Source organism: Gopherus flavomarginatus, chromosome 1, assembly GCF_025201925.1.
Source record: "Gopherus flavomarginatus isolate rGopFla2 chromosome 1, rGopFla2.mat.asm, whole genome shotgun sequence".
Taxonomy (NCBI): Eukaryota; Metazoa; Chordata; order Testudines; family Testudinidae; genus Gopherus; species Gopherus flavomarginatus.
In genome coordinates, this window is record NC_066617.1 from 209,719,478 (window position 1) to 209,745,072 (window position 25,595).

A 25,595-nucleotide genomic window follows, 5' to 3' on the forward strand; every position below is an offset into this window, starting at 1 on the left:
TTAGTTATATATTATAGACTTAGAGAAAGAGACCTTCTAAAAATGTTAAAACGTATTACCAGCACATGAAACCTTAAAGTAGAGTGAATAAATGAAGACTCGGCACAGCACTTCTGAAAGGTTGCCGACCCCTGGGTTAGGCTATATGCAACGCTAGCCATTAGCTTACTCAGTCCTGAGCTGAGGCTGCTAACTGTGCTAAACTCTGAAAGGAAAATGGCTCCCTCTTCAATTTTCTCATAAAGCGTACGTATTTTCCATTAAAGTAAATTGGCAGCTAGAAAACATTCTCAGGTCATATTCTTTTGTTAATTATCCTATGTAGCAGAAGAATGATCATATGGTTGAGGCTCAATTACATGGGAAGAGTTTTTGGTTCTTTTCTCAGCTCTGCCAAAAAACATAAACAAAGCATTTAACCACTGTCTCTCGCCATTTGCCCATCTATACAATGGAGATAACAGATAGCTGGCAGGGTGACTGAAGGTTACTTCATAAATGTCTGTAAAGCATGGAGTGAGCCTCAGATGGAAGGTGCTCTAGAAGTGCTAATCATTACTACTTCTGTGTGCTTGTGTGAACTATATATAAACTCTAATTTACTTGCAATCAGCTATTAAATAAGGGCCTGATCCAATTTGCATGGAGCTCCATGAGCATCTTTCCACTGACTTTACTGGGAGCTAGTGAGAGTCAAGCCTTTGAGCTAAAGAGAAGAGTCCTCTCTATCCTTCCCACATATGTTTTTAAGTTATAGAAATTCAGTAATAACATGTAAATAATGAGAGTCTTTGAAACTATGTGGAAGTATGACCATTTTCTCAAAAAATATTTGGATTTAATATTAACTGTTACAATAAATAATTAATTAATTGGGTATTTACAACAATATACATAAAAATAACCAATATCTAACATGTAATGTATATTTTTAAGTGTTGGATGTAGGCAACAGGTGAGACCTCACTATTTTCCTTCACATCAGCTACCAGATTAATGCCCGAACAGAGCTTGCAGTGCGTTACAATGACATCTCCCCACTGGAGAATCATCACTGTGCTGTGGCTTTCCAGATCATTGCCCAGCCAGAATGCAACATTTTCTCCAACGTCACCCAGGAACAATTCAAACGGATAAGACAGGTATGAACGTTGATCCGGAAGTGAGGTTACGACATGCAAACCACTCTTGATGTTTCAGTGTGCACAAATCTACCTTCTATACAGAATAATTCCATCAAGCGGTTAGAACTGATCTCAAATAATCTCAAACTAGAAGTAACACAGAGAGATTCCTGGGCTATTTCTCTAGCAACTCTTGTTGGACTGTTGAGCTGTTCTTCCTTGGGTACCAATGAGCCAAGTTTGACTATTAAACTTATAGTCTTCTGTGTAGAAACTTACATTATGAAAAGAGTTGTTGGAATGTGACTGTAAGTAGGCCAATATGCTCATATGGTAACAACTTAACCATTAAAAGAACATTATGCTGAACTTAAACAGGGAATTCAAACTGTAGAAAATTTGTAAAGACATAAACAAATATTTACCTTCTACACATTTTATCATCTCCCCTCCCCCCATTTTTCATCATTGTTAAAAATATTTGTGTTTATACAAAAGCTTCAACCTATGGAGCCCATCTCTTTTTTTGTTATGTGAGGCAATGAAGTCATAAGAATAAATTCTGTGACATCACAATATTTTCCATGACAATAAACTAAGATGTAATTCACGTAGCATTATGGGCCAAATTCCGCCCTCAGATTCATGGATGCAACTCCCATCTATATTAAATGAAAATGCAAAAATGCAAAACTGCCATTGACTTCTGTGGGACCAAGCTTAGGCCTCAGCACTTAGAACTGAGCTTTTAGTTTATTTCTTTCTGCGCTTTGCATTCATACTAAAAATCAAACAAAGCTCAGAACAAGAAGCAGCAGTTTCTCCAGCATATAATTATACACAAACCATTTACATAGTTAGTCATTCTCTTATGTTACTGTTAATTCTTTAAATTAATGGTCTAGTTTGTCAAGTGGCCTGAAGTATGAAAGTTCCTCTTTCAGTGGTGCTGATGTGATGCATGTGTTCTTCTTGTCTGTGTTGTAAGATATTTGTGTTAATTTAAGCACATTTCTTTACACAGCAATAGCTATGCCTTGTGAGACATGTTAAATCAATGTATTATTATGTTTGTTTTGATAGGGGATAATTACATTAATCCTGGCAACAGACATGGCAAGACATGCAGAAATACTGGACTCTTTCAAGGAAAAAATGGATAATTTTGATTACTCAAATGAGGAACATGTGACCTGTGTAAGGAGACTATGTGTTTATCGTTTTTCAGTGCCTACCATGGTTCATAGTGATACTGCTACATTCTGAACTTTGGTTTTGGCTTGGTCATGCATGATGTTGAGTAGAAATGGTCAGAATTTTTCTGTCAAAATCGGGTTTTTTTAAATAGAAAGTGAAGTTTGTGCAAACTTGAAATTTTGTGTGGGGAAAATTTTGATTTTGACAAGAAAAAAATCCAAATAGTTTGTTTTGGGTTGGATCAATTTGAACTGAATATTTGGATAACTCCTCTCAGTGTAGTATATAAGTGCCTCCCACACTCCTGTGAGGTAGAGAAGTACTTCTTTTACAGCTGGAGAAATGAGACCCAGAGAGACTAAGTGACTTGCCCCAGGTCTCACAGGAAATCCTTGGTGGAGCAGGGTATTGAGCCCAGCTCTCGCTAGTCCCAGCCTAGCTATCTAACTATGGAACCATCCTTCCTCCCCTTTTAGGCTGGCACTGTGAGTGAGTACCAAATACTGCAGGGAATTGTGTGCCTAAAAACAACGGTTTGTACTGTAACGTTAACAGAAATGGCAAAGTATTTCTTGTAGATTTTTATAAAAGCTTTTTCCCCAAAAAACAATGTGAAGTCTAGGAGCACTTGATATAAAGAAAGTCTAGATTCCTCTTTCAGATTTTGAAATCCTAGAGTCATCTGAGCAAGAAATAATTACTGTATCTGTCAGGATATAAATTCTTAGTTTCACTCTAGTCTCCATTACATCCATCATAACAATACTTTGTTTTAGACCTAAACCAATCCCATTGAACTCAGTGGGAATCTTTCCATTGACTTTAATGGGGGTGTGATTGGGCCCCTATAGTGCCTTCCCTCCCGGAATGTCAAAGCCCTTTACAATCATTCATGGATTAAGCCTCATAATCCTCCCATGGAGTCAGTAACTATTATCCCTCTTTCACGGAAAGGAAAACTGAGACACAGGGGGGTAAGTGACTTGCCAAAGGTCACACAGGCAGAACCAGGAATAAAATATCTCTGGATAGGAGGAAAAGAAACCAGATCAGTCTTGTGCCTTAGCTATAAGACTACCCTTCTTGTCTGAGATCATTCCCCTCTGCCTCTCTCAAAATGAAGGACTCGTGGCTTTTATGTCTTCTATAAAGACAAAGAGGCAGGCTTCTATATTACCCGAGTGTTAAAGTATTTTTCCTCCTTCAGTTGAAGATGGTACTGATAAAATGTTGTGATATCTCAAATGAAGTCCGCCCGATGGAAGTGGCGGAACCATGGGTAGACTGCTTATTAGAGGAATATTTTATGCAGGTAAGAATGAGAAACAGAGACACAGATACACAATCATCATCATAATAGTAGTAATTCCTATGTTAATATAGCTGACTGGTAATACTGTATGCCATTCCAGTGCCACAAGGATGAGGAGGTTTCTTTTGCATAAGGTGACAGAAGTGTGGCATAAGACAGTATGTTCAGAATAAAAGTGACTGTAATTGACTGCAATTTGTAAGATGAATGACAATAATGTAGAACTGCTAATGTCATTGGACTGCAGCTTGTTTTTACTAATAGGGCTGCCTAGTGAGTTTATTTGGCATGTAAACCCTTGTCAAGCCAAAAGGGCAAGAAGCGTGGGTATAGAAAAAGTCAATTAAATGGGCAGTATTAAATGGGCCAAGTTTAAATTATATCTATGATGATCTGAAATGATCGAGTCTGCATAGGATGAACATTTGCTTTAAAAATTAAAATATTCTGATTATTTCCAAAGGACACCATCAACTTCATTAGTCCTGAAAAGTCAGCTTATGCTCCCAAAACAGTCTTTCTGGATTCTCATCTCTCACTAGTGTGGTTTCTTGTCATATAAGGCAATATTAAAACTAACAGCAATCCTCTGCTCTCTCCCACCCAAGCCAAGCTGTCTGTACAACAGCTTGCAGCATGCAAAGCTTTATCCTGATTGGAGGAACAAGATGCCAGAGTTTTCTTCTTTCTATTTTTTTTTTAATCATTTCCCCTGTGCTGAAGGAATCAGTTTGACAAAGAAATTACATTAGACATATCCAACAGGGAAGGCTTGACATCAGGGAATCTTAATGACAAAATGTTAGAAGCACCTTTAGCTCATTGTCTCTGCAATATTTTTATGCAAAATAAAACGATCTGTCTCTGCACTTTATTGTGCTCTTCACCCTAATATCTGACAAAAGGTACTACGGTACGCACATTATCAAAGCAAGTCTGACAGATGAGAGTAAATGCTGGCAATGAAGTTAAAGGGGTGTCAATTTTTGGCATATTCTGTGCCCTTACTAACTATGCACTTATAGGAATAATGGTTCAGACGGTCAGGCTGATTCCAATCACTGTAGACCCATTTAAGTCAATGGAGCTACTCTGATTTATACTAGCTGAGAATCCAGCCCATTATTTGTAAAGATCTTTCCAAAATTTGGAACGCAGAGAAACATCCCTCCCCAAATCTGTATGTGCTAGGCGCCACTTGATAGACTAGAAACAAAAAACATTTTTGACCATGGTTGGCTAGTCCTAGCTTAATACCTAAAAGAATAATTCTCCAGAGGAGAAGGAAGTCAAGGACCCTTTCCCGCCTATGTAGAATGGCTAAGGACTAGATTCTGCTACCTTGTCTTACACTGAGTAGTGCTTTACTCCACAAGAAGTCCAATGGATTTTGGGTGGCTGCCTAACTGCCTTGTATGCCTCTGAGTATCTCCCTCCTATGGTATGTCTACACTATAGCAGCGACCAAGTGCAACCCATGCCTACTTGGTGTGGCACTCTGTCCCCCTCTAGTGGCAGCTAGAGATTGATGCGTCTGCTACAGCCTGGGCTAAGAGACCTGTCTTTTGGCTCATGCATTAAGATCCAGAAGTCCCAGATTTGATACTGACTAACAATGACCAGGTCTGTTGGTGTTACACAAGCCTCTTAAGCCAGACAGGCAGACTTGTGCTAGTGGGCTTCCACCAGGGGCGAAAGTAAATTAGGCCACTTACCGGTATGGGCTGGGGGGGTCCTTGATGAGACCATTTAGGGATCTGAGGCTTGGTCCTGCTGTGAGCAGGGGGTTGGACTAGATGACCTCCTGAGGTCCCTTCCAACCCTGATATTCTGTGAAAGACTATGAAAGGGGCGAGACCTCAGGCAGAAGGGACAGGGGTCAGCATCCCCCAACCAGCCCTTTCAGAATGCCTGGCCCACACCACCCGGGGCTCTCATGTTGATTTAAAGGGGCCCGGGGCTCTGGACGTCACTGCTGTACTTTTAAATCGCTGGCCCCAGGGCAACTGCTCCCTTTGCTCCCCCCCCGGGGGGGGCACAGAAACATTAAAGTGCTGCCGTGGCAAAGGACCATCCTTAAAGTTCTGCCGCAGCAATGCTTTAATGTCCCTGCCCCTTTTGCCTCCCCCGTCAGCGGCCCTGCTGGTATGAACCCCAGGGCTGCCGACGGGGGAAGGGGCAGCGACGTTAAAGTGCTGCCGCGGCAGCACTTTAAGGATGGTCCTTTGCTGTGGCAGCGCTTTAACGTCGCTGCCCATCCCCAACCCCTATTGGCAGCCTTGCCTGTATGGACCCTACCTGCAGGGCCCCCGACAGGGGAGGCAAAAGGGGTAGGGACATTAAAGCGTTGCCCCAGCAGAACTTTAATGTGGATTGGGTATGGGCTGGTGCGGGTTCTTACCAGTACGGAGTACCAGCCCATACTGGCTCACTTTCACCCCTAGCTTACTCTAAATATAACTGTGTGGACATTGCACTAGCAGAGGCTTGAGCTAGCCACCTGTGCAAAAGCCAACCCTGGGTTCGAGGTGGGGTGGCTAGCCTCCTCCAGTGCTGAAACATCCACACAGCTATTTTAGCACTCTAGCTCGAGTCCCACTAGTGTGAGTCAGTCTACATGGGCAGTGAGGCTTGCTCCTGACTGCATACATACTCTCATGGTCTTGTTACAATATGATACTTTTCTGTACATGCAGCATTTGTGACAAACCAAAAGAAACAACAATACAAAGGTTATTAAAACAATAAGAGTCAGCTTCTAAAAGGTATGACACACAGTTTCCCTTTCATTTGCTCTGGTCACATATACCACTGAGGCATGTGTACAGAATATCAATGATTTAGTTACTGGTCTGCAAACAGTTTGTGTTTTGCTGCCCTCACAGTCTCCCCAGGACCGGCGCTAGGGTTTTGAGCGCCCTAGGCAGACGGCAATTTCGCCGCCCCGCGCGTTGGTCCCGCGGCTCCGGTGGAGCTGCCGCAGTGGTGTCTGCGGGAGGTCCACCGGAGCCGCGCGAGCAGCCGACCGTCCGCAGGCACGACTGCAGCAGCTCCACAGGAGCTGCCTGCCGCCCCCTCCAAACACCCTGGGCTGCCGGCTGCCGCAGCGGCGCCCTGAAGGTCAGGGCGCCGCCGTGGCATCCGGTAGCCCGGGGTTTCCCTGGGCCAGGGGACCCCCGCCCCTGGGCTGCCAGCTGCCGGGGCGGCGCCCTGACCCAGGGGACCCCCTGGACTGCTGGCTGCTGCCGGCAGGTCAGACTCCCTCTCTGTCCTAGCAGCAGCGGCTGCTCAACCATTTAAAAAAAATTGGGAGGCACTTTTTGGAGCCCTCAAATCTCGGCACCCTAGGCAACCGCCTAGTCTGCCTAAATGGTTGCACGGGCCCTGAGTCTCCCTGTTGATAATAATCTTTGTTAACTATTGAATCTGTCCCAGAGTGATCGAGAAAAGTCTGAGGGACTTCCAGTGGCACCTTTCATGGACCGAGATAAAGTGACCAAACCAACAGCACAGATTGGGTTCCTTAAGTTTGTCCTGATCCCAATGTTTGAAACAGTGACAAAGGTAAGTTTTTACAGTTCTAAGATGCCTCCTGGACTTGAGAACATTTCAGCTTTGATTTTGATAAACATTTAGTCAGCCAGTGACACCTGCTCTCGCGCCATTTCTATCATTTACAGATAAATAAATATTTAAAGAAATGGTAGTTTGACTTTTCTCACTTTTGTTTAGCTTTTTCCAGAAGTTGACGAAGTGATGCTCCAACCTCTTTGGGAATCCAGGGACCGCTACGAGGAATTAAAACAACTAGATGATGCTATGAAAGAGGCAAGCTATACATACCCAGAACTGGGTGACATATTTCAGTCAAATACTAAATTTGCTCAAAAATTCAGTGAGGAGTGACCAAACCTATTCGTGAATATGGGTTGAATTCAGCAAATAGTTTTGGCTGAATACAATTTTTTTTTAAAAGTTGAAAAAGTCTAAAGGGTTTATTTTGGCTTTTTAAAGGCAAAATGTTTTGACTTTTCATGTCAAAACATTTCTTTTTGAAATCTAGCTCCATTTGTTCACATTTTTATTTCAAAGGGTAAAACACCGAAAATGTAACAAAATGAAAACAATTGTTTCACTCAAATTACATTTTGTGTTCAAGCCAAAATGATTTTTTCAGCCTTTTTGTTTCATCAAGGAAAAAAATCAGTTTCAGTTCAAAACAAACTGATTTTTTTTATTTGAAATGAAAAATCATTTATTCTCTCTGCTCTGTACATATGCTCTGCGTGGTACTAAGAAGTGAAACAGAGAATTCAAGTTGTTCTTCATTTTGATGATGTTTATTGCTTTTGATTATATCTATGGTCACTTTTTCTTCCTATGTATTTGTAAAGCACCAGGCATACCTATGGCACAGGATAATTAATAGTAATAATAAATAGAAAGAGCAAGAGAAGCAGTCATGATACCCAACCACAGAAAAGAAAATGGCAAAAAAAATTCTCAGTGCACAGAATGAGTAATTAAAAAGAGCCTGCGGAGATATTACCAGATGTCATTGGCATTACACCGGGAATTGCTCTTTCTCTCTCTTATACTGCATACACACACATACCATACAATATGATTAAACAGACGACCACATTAATTCATTTTATGGCCCAGATTAAACTATCTATCAATGATATTTACCAGATGTCTCTCCCTTTGGCATGAAAGATCTCTGAGAGCTGTAACCAGGCATCAGGTCTTTCAGCTCTCTCTAACCTTTGCCAAATCCTTTTCAGCACTGTGCAAGCAAGAGAATCACAGGGTTGTGCTTGGTCCTGCTCCCATTGCAGTTATGACATAGCTCCCATTGACTTCAGTGATACAGTGCTCAGACTGTGACCTCTACTCCTGAGTCATCTCCCTCTGAGGTCAGAGTTTAGGTTTCTTTTCATCCTGTCATGATGCCCAACAGAAGGTAACCCCAAATTCACTACACCAAATCCAGTGACCTTATATAAAAACAGAGTTTATGGGCACAAGAGAGAAAACAGAGAAAAATCCGAAAATAAATTAAGCTCATCTAGGTGGATGCTCTGATAAAAGCACTGACTGAGGGGCACAAAGCTGGTGGTACAAAGTATGGAAATGTTACTTACTGTATAGTTAGAAAAACTTTTTTTTGTCTGCCTTAAGATTCTTCTCCTACTGTGTTAGATTCATATCAACCTGTTTTAGAGAGAGAGAGAGAGAGAGAGAGAGAGAGAGAGAGAGAGAGAGAGTGTGTGTGTGTATGTGTGTGTGTGATATCTCAAATTATTTTTCCTCTTCCATGCACTCTAATTTAAGTGATCTTTCTGTTCATAGAGTCATTTTTCCCTTTAGGTATGATGGTGAAGAGAGTATCCAACTCTCAACTCCATTATCTGAGTCAGTATCCAGTAATACAGTGTAATTCTTCCTGTTGCACAACCCAAGTTCATTTTTCATATAACACCAATGTGCTTCCTATATGGTTAGATGCTAGCTATTCTGTTGGGTTTTGTCTTTTCCTGTTTCAAAGTTTATAAGAAAACTGATCTGTATGTAATACAAACATTTTCTCATTTCCTCCAAGACATTGGATCTAAGGGCTTGTCTACACTGGGGAGTTTTACACTGACATAAATTGCACTAGTGTTGCACTGGTGAAAACATGTTTTGTGCACACCCTGCGCTGAGTAGAAAGAGGACTGCATCAGTGTAGCTTTCCTGGCTTTGACAACATGGTAAATTGCATGAGTGCACATAGCTTGTTTACCCTAGTGTGGCATGTGTGCAGTGTCATTCTTGTAGTTACATTACTACAGGATACCAGGATGAGAGAGTTCAAGAGGGCGTGAAACGGTTAAGAGGTAAACGGGTGGGGTCCGCGCCTGGTGCCGCTCTCGGAGGCCCAAGTCCTTCTGATCGAGGCACAGCCCGTGGACGGTGTGAGGCCAGTGGCGGCCCCTGGCGTGCCAGGACCGGGTCTTCTCGGAGTCGGGTTGCTTGGGAATGCAGCCCAAAGTGGGTGGTAAACTCCATCTAAAGCTAAATACTGGCACGAGACCAATAGTCAACAAGTACCATAAGGGAAAGTTGAAAAGAACTTTGAATCTATGAATCTACCACAGTGTAGACAAGCCTTATAAGGAAACATGACCAGCAGGCAGTTCCTATAACATCTTTTTAGTTATTGAGTCCCTTTAACAGCTCTTTGAGAGAATGTTTCATTGTCATGCAAATAAAAATTAGTTTCCAAGCAGGCTATTTCTACATAGCAAGACATACAGAGCACAGTATTCCACTCCCCAGGGTTTATATAGCACATACAGCTTTTATATCACACAGACAAGACACTAATCCTCACATGGTTACTAAAGGAAAGTGAGAGAAAGTTTGCCGCTGATGGTCTAGTAGTATTGAGATGTACTGACATGTGGGAGATGCAGATTTATTTACCAGACCTAGTCCCTCACTCCCTGGGTGGTGGTGATTATTATTTGCCATAGCACCACTAGAGATAGGCACTTTCCAAACACTTAGGAAGGTCAATTCCTTCTCCAGGGAGCTCAGTTCTAATTCTGATTGAGAGTGGACAGGAGCAGAAGACGGGCCTTGGGGGGGCCGTTATAGAAGGGCAAACAAAATCTTGTGGAAATTCTCAAGTCTATGACAGAAACATTCCTTAAAGAAACCCAAAATAAGTTCAAGATGATAGTGGGGGCTTGTTGATACTTTGAGAAGTTTCAAGCTGAAGTGAATTTTTATACTCGAATGTAAAGCTGTCAAAAACAGTGTTTCTATGGAAACAAACAGAGCCTTAATTACAGTATATCAGCACAAGGAGGGCCGGTATAATGAGAACTGTGTAAACTCAGAAATGCCATCAAACAATAGCAGGTAGCGAATGATCTCAGAAATTAACTCAACAGATAATGAGAAATCCTGAGGTGCACTTTCTCCAGATGAGTACCATAGTTATTTTGGATGGAATGGGGCCTTTGATGACCAAACTGGTATATACTATTGTATTAGCGATTCAACTGCTACCTGTTCTAATATTTGTTCTGCTTTGCTCTTTATTCTAGTTGCAAAAGAAGAAAAGCACAAGTTTGACAACTGACAGCACACAGAAGTGAAAAGAAAAATACTCTGAGCTACACAAAAGTCACAAAGTGAGTTTGTTTGTTTTTTAAATATTTTAAAAGTAGACACACATGGACAGAAGATGGTGCAGCTCAACTGACTTCAGCGAACTTTTCCCTTCTTGTGCCCATAGAGAATTTGGCTGGAAGTCCATAGACATAAGATGAAGTTTTAACAGCCACCCTTTTCTGGAAAATGATTCCCAGAAGTCCAACAAAAAAAGTAATTCTGATTAATGCACTAAATACCTGTAGGCAGCCATATGACAATTATAGCATAATCTAACTAATCTTTGTATCCTAATATTTATGGGTCAGTGGGTGTAGCAGCACATGCTTTGTTTACCTAGTGATATTCCAGAGATTATGATCTAACAGTGTATATAATTGTCTGAATTTTATTATGTTTAGTTGACATTTAATATATTTGATCTGAATTTCCCTTCTGTACCAGAACAGAACTGATGAGACCTTAAAGGTCTGTTGTGTTTGTTCGTGGAGTGGATTGATACAGCTAAGTATCATGGGATCCTTCAGCCCGGAGGAAAGATGGCAGAAAGCCGCCGAGGCCATGGCAAGAACATATTTTGTAAGAACTGTTGCTATCCTCATGGATACAAAAAAAGGAAACTTTGATGTATAGTTTTTTTTTTCAACTGCTCTTCTAAATAATATATTCTTATACAAACCTGGGTGCTCTAATTATTTCCTTTCATGGATATGTATATAAAGAACTGCTTCTGTTCCCAAAGAAAAATGTTTTCATATATGTACATGGAGGAAGGGGTTGGGTGTTGGACTTTTTAGAGGAGACATTTTATAAACATTTGTATGTGGTATAGTGTGTGTCATAACAGTAAGAACAGAAAAATGCTTTATTATTCATGTATGGTTATGTAAATATTAGGAGCTAAATCCTGCCCTGGTGTATACCCACAGGACACTAACCCTCACATGGTTACTAAAGGAAAGGGAGAAAAAGTTTGACTCTGGTGGTCTAGTAGTGTTGATATGCACTGACATGTGGGAGAGGCAGGTTTATTTACAAGGCCTAGTCCCTCCCACCCCTGCTACCCTATTGAGGGCCAGATTGTGACTGATCCCTGTGCAAGAATACAAGGGAGGACAAGAGATGTTAAGGAACCATTGTTTCTTGTGCCCCTGCTGCAGGGGTGAGCCCCAATCTTAGTCCTGGAGCAATCTTGAGTGCAGGAACTGGTCCCTGCTAGCACTGGCTGGGACACTAGCTGCCAGAGTTGGCCAGCTGCACAATGGAGTCCCCCTGCTGGGGTGTATCCATGGGTGTGCTCTGTCTTGACAACTGCCCTCTTGGCTGACACATGGGGAACTGAGCAGGAGATGTCCAAACTGAAAACATGAGCTGCTACAGCTTGAGCTAAATAGCCAAAGTTCTGTAGCTAGTGTGACAAAGTTCCTCCTCTACCTTGGTGGGTCCTGCGCTTATTGGCAGATTTGCTCACCTCTGTGATCTTCCCCACAGTCTGGATCAACTCCTCCTGTGTCTGATCAGGAGATGGGAGGTTTGGGGGGAACCCAGGCCTGCCCTCTACGCTGGGTTCCAGCTCAGGGCCCTGTGGATTGCAGCTGTCTATAGTGCCTCTTGTAACAGCTGCATGAACTACAACTCCCTGGGCTACTTCTCCATGGCCTCCTCCAAACACCTTCTATATCCTCACCACAGGACCTTCCTCCTGGTGTCTGATAACACTTGTACTCCTTAATCTTCCAGCAGCACACCCTCTCACTCTCAGCTCCTTGTGCCTCTTGCTCCCAGCTCCTCACACACACTTCCTCTCCTCTGGCTCCCCCCTCCCTGACTGGAGTGAGCTCCTTTTTAAACCCAGGTGCCCTGATTAGCCTGCCTTGATTGGCTGCAGGTGATCTAATCAGCCTGTCTGTCTTAATTGGTTCTAGCAGGTTCCTGATTATTCTAATGCAGCCCCTGCTCTGGTCACTCAGGAAACAGAAAACTACTCATCTAGTGACCAATATATTTGCCCTCTACCATACTCCTGTACCCCACTGGTCTGGGTCTGTCACACTAGGGACTGCAACAACTCCTATCCTCTGGGTCTCGTCAGAGAGGGGCAGATGTAGCACATGTTCACCCAGAGTTACATCTGCACACAAGGGAATTCCAAGCTGCATGCACAATAGTGCCAGTGATGGAGTGGTGCTCCTCCATTCCGCCCCCAATGAAGGTTCATGGCGAGACGCCACAACAGAGCCTGGAACGGAGTTCCAGAAGTATTACTGAGGGCAGAATTTGGCCCTAGGTTTTTTAATCTTCACATGACAGAAGTATTGCACTGTAGCTTTCAGATGGGTATGCTTTTAATCAGACTCTTTTGGTGGAAGAAAACAGGCTGCCATTTCTGTGCTTTGTCTCCTAGGTTATTCTGTGATTGTGCTATAAATATGCAGAGTAGCACATAAGGAAGGCGTGGTGCCCACGAATGCTTGTGTTTCTCTTTGAAGGGCACACACACTGAAGCCATATGTCTGCAAGCTCCAAAGCTGCATATGAAGTCTTAGCTCATTTTAAAAAGAAAGAAGAAGGTGGGTGGCTAGTCCTCCTTCCTCATGACACAGGCAACACTTTGGGAATCTCAGGCTTTCCTTTCTAGGAGTACCAAGTGACTAACACTTGCTCTTTTCAGCATTGAATAATAATCTTACCTTCTTTTTGTACAGTGCTCTGGCATTTCAAAGCCTTTATTCTCCTCTAGTTTGTATGTGTTAATTTTCAGCTTAACATTGTTTTTCTCAGGGTGGAAATCCCAGTATTGTGATCTGCTCTCTAGTCCTCCACAGACTGGACACCTCCTTGAAATCTCCAACTCTTTCCCCACTTCCTGCTTGGCTGCCCCAATGGCAGAACCACCATGGGTGGTGCTGACTTTTCCTGTTGTAAATTGGATGGTAGCAAGAAGCAAAGCCCAGATTTGAACACCCCGACAAGGAAAGGTTCTAAACCCAGATTCATATGCAAGTTATACAAATGCCTTCATCATACACCTCTACTCTGATATAACGCCACCCAATAGAACACTAATTTAGATATAACGCGGTAAAGCAGCACTGCAGGGGGGGGCGGGGCTGCGCACTCCGGTGGATCAAAGCAAGTTCGATATAATGCGGTTTCACCTATAACAAGATAAGATTTTTTGGCTCCCAAGGACAGCATTATATTGAGGTAGAGATGTACAATGATCCAAATACTCTGATGTTTGAGAACTGAATCTGAATTTTGCAGCTACCTGTCTTTAGTAAATATTATACTCCAGAGTTCATGATGAACCAGATTCATTTTGCTGTGGAGTTCCTGGTTTCTTTTCACAAGGGAATCAAATTTACCATCTCCAGTTAAGTGGATTTCCTCCACAAATCAGCCCCCAAAGCAGATGTGCTGTGTAGTAATTACAAACAATTGCTTTAGGATATACCAAGTCCTGCATTCAACCAGAGCATTAAATGAGAAAATCTCTTGTAATAAGACCATCTGCCTCATCCCACTCATAATAAAGATTTTAAGTGTTTATTATTACGTTGTGTTACCTCAGAGATTTCATTTCAACTGAAAGACTCTTCAGCAAACCAAAGCTCTGACTCTCCAAGCATTTGCTTAACTTTACACACATGATAGTCTCATAGACATTAATGCAACACCTCACATGCATAAAGTTAAGCATGTGCATAACCGTTTTCAGGATCAGGGCTCATCATGAGTTTGAGCCTTCTCCCATTGAAATGAATGAGTTTTGTAATTGACTTCAGTGGGATGAAGCTAATTCCCCATCATGTTTAAGGGTAGCCTGAAATCTCGGATTTACTTCTGAAGGGAGATCACTATAAAGGACACTGGTGCAACCCTTCTGGCTTTAATGTAGGTGCATCAGTATTACTGAGAGGAGAATTTGGCTCTTACTTACTCAAACATATGCTAATACCTATAATTGTGTGTGTGTGTGTGTGTCATGTCATCTCAAATTCTTTTTCCTCTTCCATGCACTTTCATTTAAGTGATCTTTCTGTTTACAGAGTTATTTTTCCCTTTGGATATGATGGTTAAGAGAGTATCCAACTCTCTCTATCTTGTAACATATACTGCAGTTAACTAAAGGAACATGAAAAGTGCAGGAAGCTGTTTACACGAATTGAAAACAAGACCTCTTGTTTTATTAACCAGCTACTGACATAAACTGGAAAGCCCCATCACTTATTTTGGCCCCTTTGTATTTGCAGTGGTTTCCAAGCAGTCCCTGTCCAATTTATATTTAAATACGGGGATTGGAAGGCATCCTCTCTTAATTCTAGTTTTCACCTGTCTTTCCATAATATTTTATATTGTGATTCATATGTAAATGAATGGATTTGATAAATCCTGGCAATCAGCCCTTTCAATTGTCATGCATTTTCAGTCTGACATTTGAAATCTATACTTAGCATAAAAATGGAGCTTTTGGAGACATCCAGACAGGCATCTGAAGTATGATTTAATCATTTTTTTCTAACCCAGTCAAGTATATATCTATGCATGTTATATTGTGATATTATTTTTGACTCTGTGATATGTGCCTTACAAAATGTTACATTGTCTGCTGCTCATATCCTTTTAGCATCATTATTATCCTGAGTGCGTTCCAGCCCGGTATTTTTACCATTATCCTTAGAATCATAAGCAAATACAAAAGAATTTATATCTGTTCCACATTTTTGGCTTGGAAAGCCAAGCTAAGGCTCTGTTTTGTTTTTAAATAGAGAGATTTCCCCCGAGTCCGGTACACACTTCACTCTTGCGCAGAGCATTTCTAATCAGATCATAGTAAGGTCATATATCATAACTACATAGCTGGGAAAGAGACAGCTTTAAAAATTGGAATACCTCACAGCAGCCAATTTTAAAGGAAAGTTTCGTGCCTGTTAAATACACGGAGTATGTAATGCCAAATAAATACCTGTAAATGGAAATTGCTAATATCAGAGCTGCCTCTGTGGTGTAGTAATAATAGCATCTGTTCCCTATGGCAGTGAAGCACAATACTGGTACTGAGGATGAACCCATCCTGAAAAGAAATGTCAGACAATATTTAATTTTCCCATTTAAATCATGGGCTATTGTTCCAACCTGCCTCTCTGCTCCAGAAACACTGGAAGCTAGAGAAAGTCTTTGTGCCTGAGCTGTAATATTAAAAATTCATACACTTTTTATTATTCTCCTAATCTCATTCGTTTGTTATAATAATAACAATAATAAATAATAAACATAATAAAGGTTTCAGGAGAAATACAGTAATTCTGGAACAAATTTTCCACAGAGTTGGGCAAAATCTTCCCTAGCTTGCTTATACCCTGTGTCATCTCATTGACTTCATTGGGGTTGGATGGGGATAAGATGGGGCAGAATGAAGCTCCCTGGTGTAACATTAGAGGCACTTAATGCAAGTCTGGAGGGAAACTGCAAGAATTTTACACCTCTGATCCTGGAGCCTTTGTGTGTGGGCTGGTCCTTAAAATAAACACTGATTTCTAGAGGCCCCCAGGGGCTGTTTGCACAGCTGGGAATCGGGCAGGAAAAAGGTAACCTTGGCCACACACTGTGCCCCTCCTCCCACTCGTTATCTGGCCAAGTCCAGAAAGGGTGGCATACAAGGCTCTATATCACCTAAAGATTCCCCTGTGCATGGGGAATACTCCAGTGTCTAGATCTGCTGGGTAGGGCTGTTTTTTGCTGCCAAAGTGATGCAGTCTTCTCCACATACTGGCGAATCAAGGCCTGCTGTGTTTAAAACATTGCTAATGTTTTCCCAGGCAACAAAGATGTGGCTGGGAAGGTCTGTTCTTCTCAATCCCCCAGGTAAGCGTAGAGTAAAAGTTAATGACTGGGCTCTGACGAATTGCACTAGAAAGCAGGCAATAAGTGCACCTGTCACAGGAGAAACGCCAACAGCCATAAACATGGTGGACCCAAAATGTGCCCTCCCCTTCCTTAAAATATAGTTACATTTATAACGTTCCTCTGCACCCCTCATTTAACAAAAATTAGAAGCTTACCAAAAACCTTCAAAAATCAGAGCTGCAGAAGTATCCGTATAGCTTCCTGTCATGTTGCGTTCTGCCCCTACTAAACTGAATGCAAGAAATGAGGATTGGCATGTGGTGCAGTTATGCACAGGAGTCTGACCTATGTTTTCAGCTCACGGCCTTTCCCAGTGGTTTTCTTTGCATGAGAGTGAAATTCTTCCCAACTAGTATTCAATAAGTGTCATGTGCTTAGGGCTCAACTGTTCTGTTAAGTCCAAGTCTGATCCCCTGCCCCAGGGGAGCTGTGGGATGGAGCACCAAGCCACACAGGGACAGGGGATGATGCACCATCCCTTCAGCAAGCTTGAGTCACTGTGGCCTGTCAGCTCAGCAGGCCAGTACACTGGGAGTAAAGGGAGGAGACCAGGCTCCCATCTCCTCCCTGGCATTTCTGGGATGTCTTGTGACTCCAAGGTCAGTCCCTGTACTTCTCGAGCATCTTGTCCTGGTTTAGTACCCCAGGTGAGTTATCTGTTCGGTGAAAATATGTTACCTTTTAGCACCTTTGCTGCTTTTCAGTTTCATCGATTGGCTCCTCATTCTTGTAGCATGATAGAGGGTAAACAGTAATGCCTGGGTTACCATTTTTATGCCCGTTGTTATTTTATATACCCTATGTCATGCCTTGTTTTATTTGTGTTCTTTCTAATTAGATACACTCACACTAATATTAATAATATGTTACTGTAAGTATATATCTTGTATCCTATTTATAATTAAGAATAGCCTAATAATCCTATTACATATCTGAAAAAAATATATAAAGTTTGAGTGAAAAGGCATAATCCCTAGATGGGAGGCTTGTGGTTCTAGCTGGGGGCTGGATATCAAGGTCCCTAGGTTATATTCCCAGCTGGACCTGGACCTGTGATGCTTGTACTGGCTGGTATACAGGCCTCACACACACACTTGCTATCTGCATATGTTTTTGTAATGCTGGACTTTCTCTCTTACAAGGGAAACTTAGAATCGGGAGGGTCTGGCAAATATGAACGGATTCTGTCTCAGCCAGAACTCGCTATAATTCTTTTGAGGAAAACTCTTCCCCTTCCAAATGTCATAGCTCCATGCTCCCTGCCCGGTCTGATACAGACAGTAGATCTTCCCCGTCCCCGAAGGGGAGCTGCTAAATAGTAGGAATTTGGAATATAGCTATATTTCTTTCTTGAGTAAATCAGTTTTCTGTCAGACCATCAGTGGTAATTCTGCTATTAAGATAGCTGGGGCATTTCTGCTGTCAAAAAAATGCAAAAATACAATCAAAGTAAAATATATGTGCCCTAGTCTGTGTGCTCAGAGCACAGCTGCTAACAACAGAATATTTTCCCAGGCAATCAGTCCATATGGGGTCAGCTGCTCCAGTCATATGGCTCCACACCGTAGTGCTCATTCTAGGAAGACCTGCAAAGCCTGCCAGGCCCAGCAGCAGAGTGAGGGGTGCTTTCAAAGTGCCCTTAACTAATGCTGAGCTAAGGTGCCCTGTTAGACACACATTCTCTATCTGACAGGCTGATCCACTGCAAACCAGTTTTTGGAGCTCTGGATAGTTCATAGCCAGGCATACTGGCCAACTATTCATCTGCTGTTAGCCTGCCTAACATTTCCTGTTTGGACTTAACTAACATTAGCTAGAGAGCAGTTAAAAAGTCCCACATGATGAAAAGTGACATGGGGATACATAATAAATGCCTGATGGACCAAGTTCAGGTCACTCTGGCTGGAGTGCTCAGCAGATATTACTAAGCTGAATAGCAGTCAGTAGAAAGGGTTCTGAGCACATGCAAATAAATTGCCAAGTCAATGCAGCATGAAAGCCACTAACATTTCACTTTCCCATCTTGGTTTTGAAATTTGTTTTGCTCATTCCAATGTTTCCAATTCTTTTGTTGTGTTTTAAACAAATTTCCAGCTGGCTACAGAACGAGTTCAATCTGCTTTTCAAATCAGCAGGCTGACAACCTAGTCTAGTGGCAGTGTTTGGATCCTGCTAATATTAGCGCCGGCAGGTCTGTCTGCCTTTCCATTGTAAAAAACCTTGTAACTCAAGCTGTGGAAAGGATCATTTCTTTCTTAAAATGAAATTTTGAAAGCAATTAACCTGAAACCCTTCACGTAATCACTTTTTAAAAAAATAAAATTTCTCTCCCACAGCCCCTCTCACTCCTTACTTCCCATCCATTCGCTTCCCCTGCTCACTCCTGGTGCACTCTTTCCCACTCCACAGACCCAACGGTCTTTCAGCCTGTCTCACACGTCTATGCTTTGCCATCTCCATAGCTGCAATTCTTCACCATTGCAGCTCCGCTGACATGAGGAATGGTGGAAGCTGTTGAGTCAGCAACCCAGGCATTTTTATTTCTGTGTCACCTGACCCTGATCAGATGATACATTCTGCTTCCCATATTGGTTCTCTGATCTTTTTGGCTGCTTATTGCTAATCAGGCTTGTTCTACTAGACTCTGTGGATCTAGACTGATGTTTGGAAATTTCAGCAAAGTGTCCTTGCAAAGTGAAAGAAACCTTTGACACTGAAGAGGAAGTAAGGAAAGAAAGGTCTGGAGGTGGCACAATAAGGATGCATGGTAAAAAAAGGGAATGGATTAAAGGGTCATCTCCAACCAGGGCTATTGTAAGCAAAGCTGTGGGCCTCTGGATGCACAAGAAACATCTGCTGACTGGGGCCCAGATTTGTAAAGGTGTTTAGATGTTGCAGCACTCCATACTGCAACACCTAACTGATGCACAGGCCTAAATCACATTTTCAAAAGGGATTTAGGCACTTATGAGCCAAAATGCCCCAGTCAGTCAGTACCTACATCTCATTTGAAAATGAAATTGAAACTTCGAAATCACTGCCACACTGAGCATCTCAGTGCCAAAATGCCTTTAAAAATCTGGGCCTTAGAGCTCGGTCTTGCCTTCACTGAAGTCAATGGCAAAACTCCCATTAGCGTCCAGAGCGTAGGATCAAGCCACTGAGGAACAAGGTTTAACAATTATAAGGTGACAGTCCTCAAGGGATATGATTATTTGTCTAGCACAATTCAGTTACTGGAAACTGGTATGTACAGTTCCCGTATAGTGCTACTGAACTAACAAATAAAAATCTAGTAGCCAGGGAAGTGATGACTAACAGCTTTGGCTTGAACAGGGCATCGCATGAGCAGCTGTTGTGCAAGTTTCCCCACACAGCTCTGCTTATGCTCCTTAATCCCACCCAACACCTCTCTGCTACTCAAGTCCTAAACCTACCAATTTAATTCCCATGCGAATGGGTCCTCCTAATTTCCAAGGACACAAGCAACTTTCTAGGGCATCTGCCAATAGATCCTGCCTTGAAGAGCTCGTCCGCCGTACCACCTTTAGAGTTGTGGTTCTTATACTACCAACTTTTTCTTGCGCTAGCTCACAACAGATGTCACTGCGGCTGCCTCTGCTGGATTGTTGACAAGCTCAGGAAGCCCAACAACCGGATGGTTAGACTAATAAGGGGGAGAGGAGCAGAGTTAAGACTTTTATAAATTAATGGGGAAAAATCAGCAGCAGTCCTATGAGAACCAGCTAAATCTATTCTCCTCCAAGTGCTCTGCACTGGGGCTGCCAGCCACCAGATCTGGCTCTAAGGGCCTGATTTTCAGAGCAGCTAAGTTGAAGTCAGTAAGAGTGGAGGATACTCAGCACCTCTGAAGATTGTGTCTATATCATTGCCTACTACGATTTTCTCAGGATGGCTAAATTGGGTCCTGATCCAGCAAACCGTCCATGTTCAAAACTCCCATTGCTTTCAATAGGAGTTCAGCTCACAGAAGACTGGCAAGATCTGACCTTTGATCTCTGAGCCATTTGTTCATTGGGAAGAAATGGCTCATTTTTCACTTCCTGAAGGAGGCTTTGTGGACCACCCTCAGCATCAAGGCTCAGCTGAAGTTGCAACAGTCTTTTCACGAAGCCAAGGTGATAACCACTTTGTATTTTCATGGGTGATTTGACTGTTGAGCAGTTAAGACCTCTCTGTGATGAAGTGTGTATTACTGTGAGATGACAGGTATTTATATAGTATGTTCCAGTTAAGAATGACCACATAAAACTAATCTCTGATTTAATTTTCTCCCAATGATTTACAATTCTCTGTTTATTGTGTCATCCTTCACACGCATACTTTGCCCTTACAACAGCCCTTTCCATCTCCAAATCTCAGAGTGCTCTACAAACATTAAGTAAAATTCACAATACCCTGTGAATTAGGGAAAGATTATCACCTTTCTTTTACAGACTGGTAAACTGACAGAAAAATTAAGGGACTTCCCCATTCAGATGCAGAGCCAGGAATAGAAACCCGGAACCTTAGCTCTCCGCTACTTGCTCTAGCCACTATAGAGAATTCTTGACCCTGACAATCCTTTTCAATCTTCTCTCTACTTAATCCTCCTCTCTCCCTAAGCCCATGGTTTCCTTTTGATTCTACTCATGCAGTGCCTTAACCAGCCACCAGAACTAAGAGGACCATGGTGACTCTGCAACCTTTTGCTCAGATCTCCCACATGTGGGTAGCTTCAGTTGTTAGGCCCCCAACCTCAGGTTGCTAGAACAAATATTGCAGTGGTGTATAAGATTAACCAAAGTGGAGAAACAGTGCTAGATAAGAGCACCTTTATGTGCATAAATGTTTTGTACCTGTCCCATGAGGCAATGAGAGGCCAATGTAACCCATCCAGAGCTAGAGAAATAAATTTCTAGAGCATATAAGACAAAAAGTCTAAAACACAAAGTACCTGCAGGACGAGATCATTAGGTTTATATGCACATGTTGTAAATTAAAATGTTACTTCTTCCAGGCTGTTTTTAAGGACTTTGTTCTTCCTAGTCATAGTTGCCACTCCCTGTACAGTAAGGGGCAGATCCTCAGTGGGTATAGGCCTAGCTCTGTTGTCTCCATGGATATAAACTGATTTACAGTTGCTGATGATCAGGCCCATTGATTTTTTTTCAAGATAATTCATTTGATTAAATGAAAAGTTTTTCTTTTTTAAAATATTTCTCTCCCCATTTTCCCCCTCTCCTCCTTTTTAAGTGGCAAAATGGAAAAAGGACAAAGGGGGGGACAAAAAATTTTTGTTAAAAAAAATCATGAAAACTTTAGGAAACAAACAAAAAGAGTTGTTCCTTATTTAAAAAAATTCAGAATGAAAATAACAGGTCCAGTAGCCGTGCAAGCTCCCACACACTGCCCCTTCATTCCGCCATAACTGACACATAACCAGCTCCACTGGATGTGAAAGGCTATTTCATTCACCATGCCTATTCAGTCTGGTCCTCTCTGCTGAGACTGTCAAACAAGGTGACAATTGTGTAGTGAGGATATTTTTTGTGAGATGGACCTGTGTTCACTTTAGGATTTGAACCAAGCTCACCAGCTCAGTATAACATATAAACTGACAATGCCGATATGTTCTGAACAAATGTAGCAGAGTTTCAGATAAGTTATGGTTTGCCTTCACAGCTTGAGTCAAGGAAGGAATCTGAGAGTGGGAATGGATTGAGGGAGAACCTCCGTTTGCAACACACATTTTAGTAAGTTGAAAAGTTCAGGCATTCCCGCTTGTTTATTCTTTTGCACTTTATGCAACCAGTCATTTTATTTCTAAATCGCTTAATTAATCCTTTGTTTTTGTGGGACAAATGTTGCACCCTTAAATAATGGCCCCCTCCACTCTGCACCTGCAATGAATTGCAGGCATCTGTATATCTGCTCTGAGTCCCTTTATGGCAATCAGGCCCAGTGTATGTCCAAGATCTAAATACATGCAAATAAAGTAAATGCTACAAACACATTAAAAATGTATTAAATTTGATTAAAATAAATTCTGTTTTATTCCTTTCCCTTTGTACCAAAGAGTTTGGGGGAGAAGGTTCTTATTTTTCCATAACAACAATCATCAACATCAGAGGAGACCTCAATAAGGTTACTTTTTTCCTTTTCTTCTTTCATAAATGAGGTTAAATATATTATTCACAATGTAATAAGCTTATAACACCTCTGAACTTATCTCTGGGACAAAGGTCTCTCCTCATCCCTAGTTGTTAAAGTTTAACTAGAGAGATAATAGTTATCTTTGAAGACATATTTCACAGGGAGGGGGATTCTGTGGCATGACTTGTAAGAGGAATTCAGTGTTTGCAGAGTAAGAATGGTATTTACAGGCTGTAAAGCGAATAACAATGGGCTGCCTATTGTTACAAAAGAGGACAAATTCTTCATAGTCTTTGGGGTTTTTTTTGAGGTGAAGATATATTTACCACTGAAATAAACTGACATTGGAGGCCAGGGCACAGGCAGTTGTGAGCCAGATCTAATGCTGCTGCAGTCAGCGTGAATGCTGGACACAAACCCCAGGAAAGGCACTGCACTAACAAGTCCAGGGCTGTTCTCCCTGCTTCTCACAAGACTTGGAACAGCCAAGCACCCATGTGGGGTGCAGGAGGTGCAAACCACAGCAGACACGATAGGCTTGGAGAGTTACAATAGATGTTTCACTCTCCATGTTGTGGAGGTAAAATTCTGAGCCTGTGGGCTGGAAGAAGCTTCTTTGCTGTATTAATTTGATCCTTGTGTCATTCTAGGGTTCTGTAAAATGTAAACTATCACCAATAAAAACAACACAGAAATTAGCCCACTTGGTTGTAAAGACAGAGTTTGCAGTATGAACTGATGCAATGTAGACTTCCTGAGACAATAGACAGACATTTTGAACCAATCATCCTAAAGAGTCGGTGACTTGGCCCCATTTATTTCAGTTCATTACATTAGCTCTGAAGCCTAGTGGCAATGTTATAAACGTCAACAATGATAACTGTTTAACTGGTGATTATTTTAACAGAAACACCCAGCTAATGTTCTTAGCTCCATAGCGCTATCTTTTCTGTCCCAGGCTCTCAGGCCAAGATCCTCAGAGGTATTTAGGCACCTAACTTCCACAGAAGTTAGGCATCTAAAAAACTTTCAGGATCTGAGCCTTAGTGCCTATGCCTTCCTTCTGACTCAGCCCCATCAAGAGGATTGAGCAGGGGGAGATAAATCAAGTACTGATGGACTTCCCCACTCCCTGTTCAGAAGAAGGGGAAGAATAAAAATAACATTTTTTACTGTACTTCTACACCCCCCCACCATCCTGTCAGGTATGTCATTATCTGTTTCTGAGTCACTGATAGCTCAGAATAAATTGATCTTGAATGTTTACAGATCAGTGTCCTGGTACAGACCACCAACTAACACTAGGGAACAGGATGACTGATTCCTATACTAGGTACTTTAAAAGGATCAGTTTCACAAAGCTGCAAACAATTATGGGCCGAGTCAGCTGAGAGGAAGAATTTAATTAGAAAAATGTGAATCATAATTAGAAATCATTTAATAATACCTTACTAGATGCCCAAAAATCCACAATCTCACAACTGAGGAAGAAGGCTGTGCTGGTTAAAAACACAACTTGGTTTAGAAGGAAAGTGAAGGCAGCTATTAAAAAATAACAATAATATATAATAAATAGAAGAAAGGCAAAGTTGAAAGTAATTAATATAAATCAGAAGTTAGAAATTATAGAAAATTGACAAGGGAAGCAAAGGAACATCAGGAAAAATCTATGGCTGGCAGAGTTAAGGACAATAAGAGGGTTTTTGTTTTGTTTTTAATTAGAACAACAAGAATCCAGACAATGATATTGGTCCATTACTAGTTGGAAATGATAGAATTATCAGTAATAATGCAGAAAAGGCAGAAGAGTTCAATAAACATTTCTGTTGTGTGTTTGGGGGAAATGGATGATACAGTCACATGATATGGTGATGATAATGCTTTTTCCATGCCATTAGTATCACTAGAGGATGTTAAACAAAGCTACTAAAGTTGAACTTTTTAAAATCAGAAGGTCCAGACAACTTGCATCCAAGGGTGTTAAAACAGATGGCTGAGGAGCTCGCTGGCCCATGAATGTTGATGTTCAATAAGTATTGGAACATTGGGGAAGTTCCAGAAGACTGGAAGAAAGCTAATGTTATGCCAATTTTTAACAGGGGTAAATGGGATGAGCCATCTAATTAGTGGCCTATCTGCCAGATATTGCTCCCAGGCAAGATCATGGAGCACCTGATATGAGACTCAACTGATAAAGAATTAAAGGAAGATAATTTAATCAATGCAAATCAACATGGGTTTACAGAAAATAGTTCCTGTCAAACCAACTTGATATATTTTTCGATGAGATTACAAATTTGGTGGATAAAGGGAATAGCATTGTGTTAATATACTTGGACTTCTATAAGGCATTTGACTTGGTACTGCATGACACTTTGATTAAAACATAATAATGATATAGAATTATCATGGCACACATAAAATAGATTAAAAACTTGTTCACTCACAAGTGTCAAATTGTAATTGTAAATGAGAAATTGTCATGGAGTGGCTGCATTTTCAGTAGGGTCCACAAGGATCAGTTCTTGGCCCTATGCTCTTCAACATGCTTATCGGTGACCTGGAAGAAAACATAAAATCATCACTGATAAAGTTTGCAGAGGACTCAAAAATTTGGGTAGTGGCAAATAATGAAGATGAGAGGTTACTGACACAAAGCGATCTGGATTGCTTGGTAAAGTGGGCACAAGAAAACAGTATGCATTTTAATACTGCTAAATGTAAATGTA

The 25,595-nt window shown here is 41.6% G+C and overlaps 2 protein-coding genes across 6 annotated transcripts in view; both read left to right on the forward strand.

The window, feature by feature from the left end:
- PDE9A (phosphodiesterase 9A) overlaps positions 1 to 11,894 on the forward strand; it is a 91,752-nt gene extending 79,858 nt beyond the window's left edge. For 2 of the 5 annotated variants that reach the window (XM_050936615.1, XM_050936613.1), the window contains exons 8-14: positions 986 to 1,142; positions 2,208 to 2,321; positions 3,529 to 3,633; positions 7,069 to 7,197; positions 7,366 to 7,461; positions 10,734 to 10,820; positions 11,245 to 11,891. In XM_050936615.1, the coding sequence (XP_050792572.1) occupies positions 986 to 1,142; positions 2,208 to 2,321; positions 3,529 to 3,633; positions 7,069 to 7,197; positions 7,366 to 7,461; positions 10,734 to 10,784 (652 nt within the window). In that variant the 3' untranslated portion in view covers positions 10,785 to 10,820; positions 11,245 to 11,891. Of the gene's footprint in view, positions 1 to 985; positions 1,143 to 2,207; positions 2,322 to 3,528; positions 3,634 to 7,068; positions 7,198 to 7,365; positions 7,462 to 10,733; positions 10,821 to 10,924; positions 11,014 to 11,244 lie in introns of those variants that run through there. The other 3 variants (XM_050936611.1, XM_050936610.1, XM_050936612.1) reach the window with 3 other exon arrangements.
- PKNOX1 (PBX/knotted 1 homeobox 1) overlaps positions 1 to 25,595 on the forward strand; it is a 284,239-nt gene that overhangs the window by 70,961 nt on the left and 187,683 nt on the right. The gene's annotated exons all lie outside the window — the stretch shown is intronic.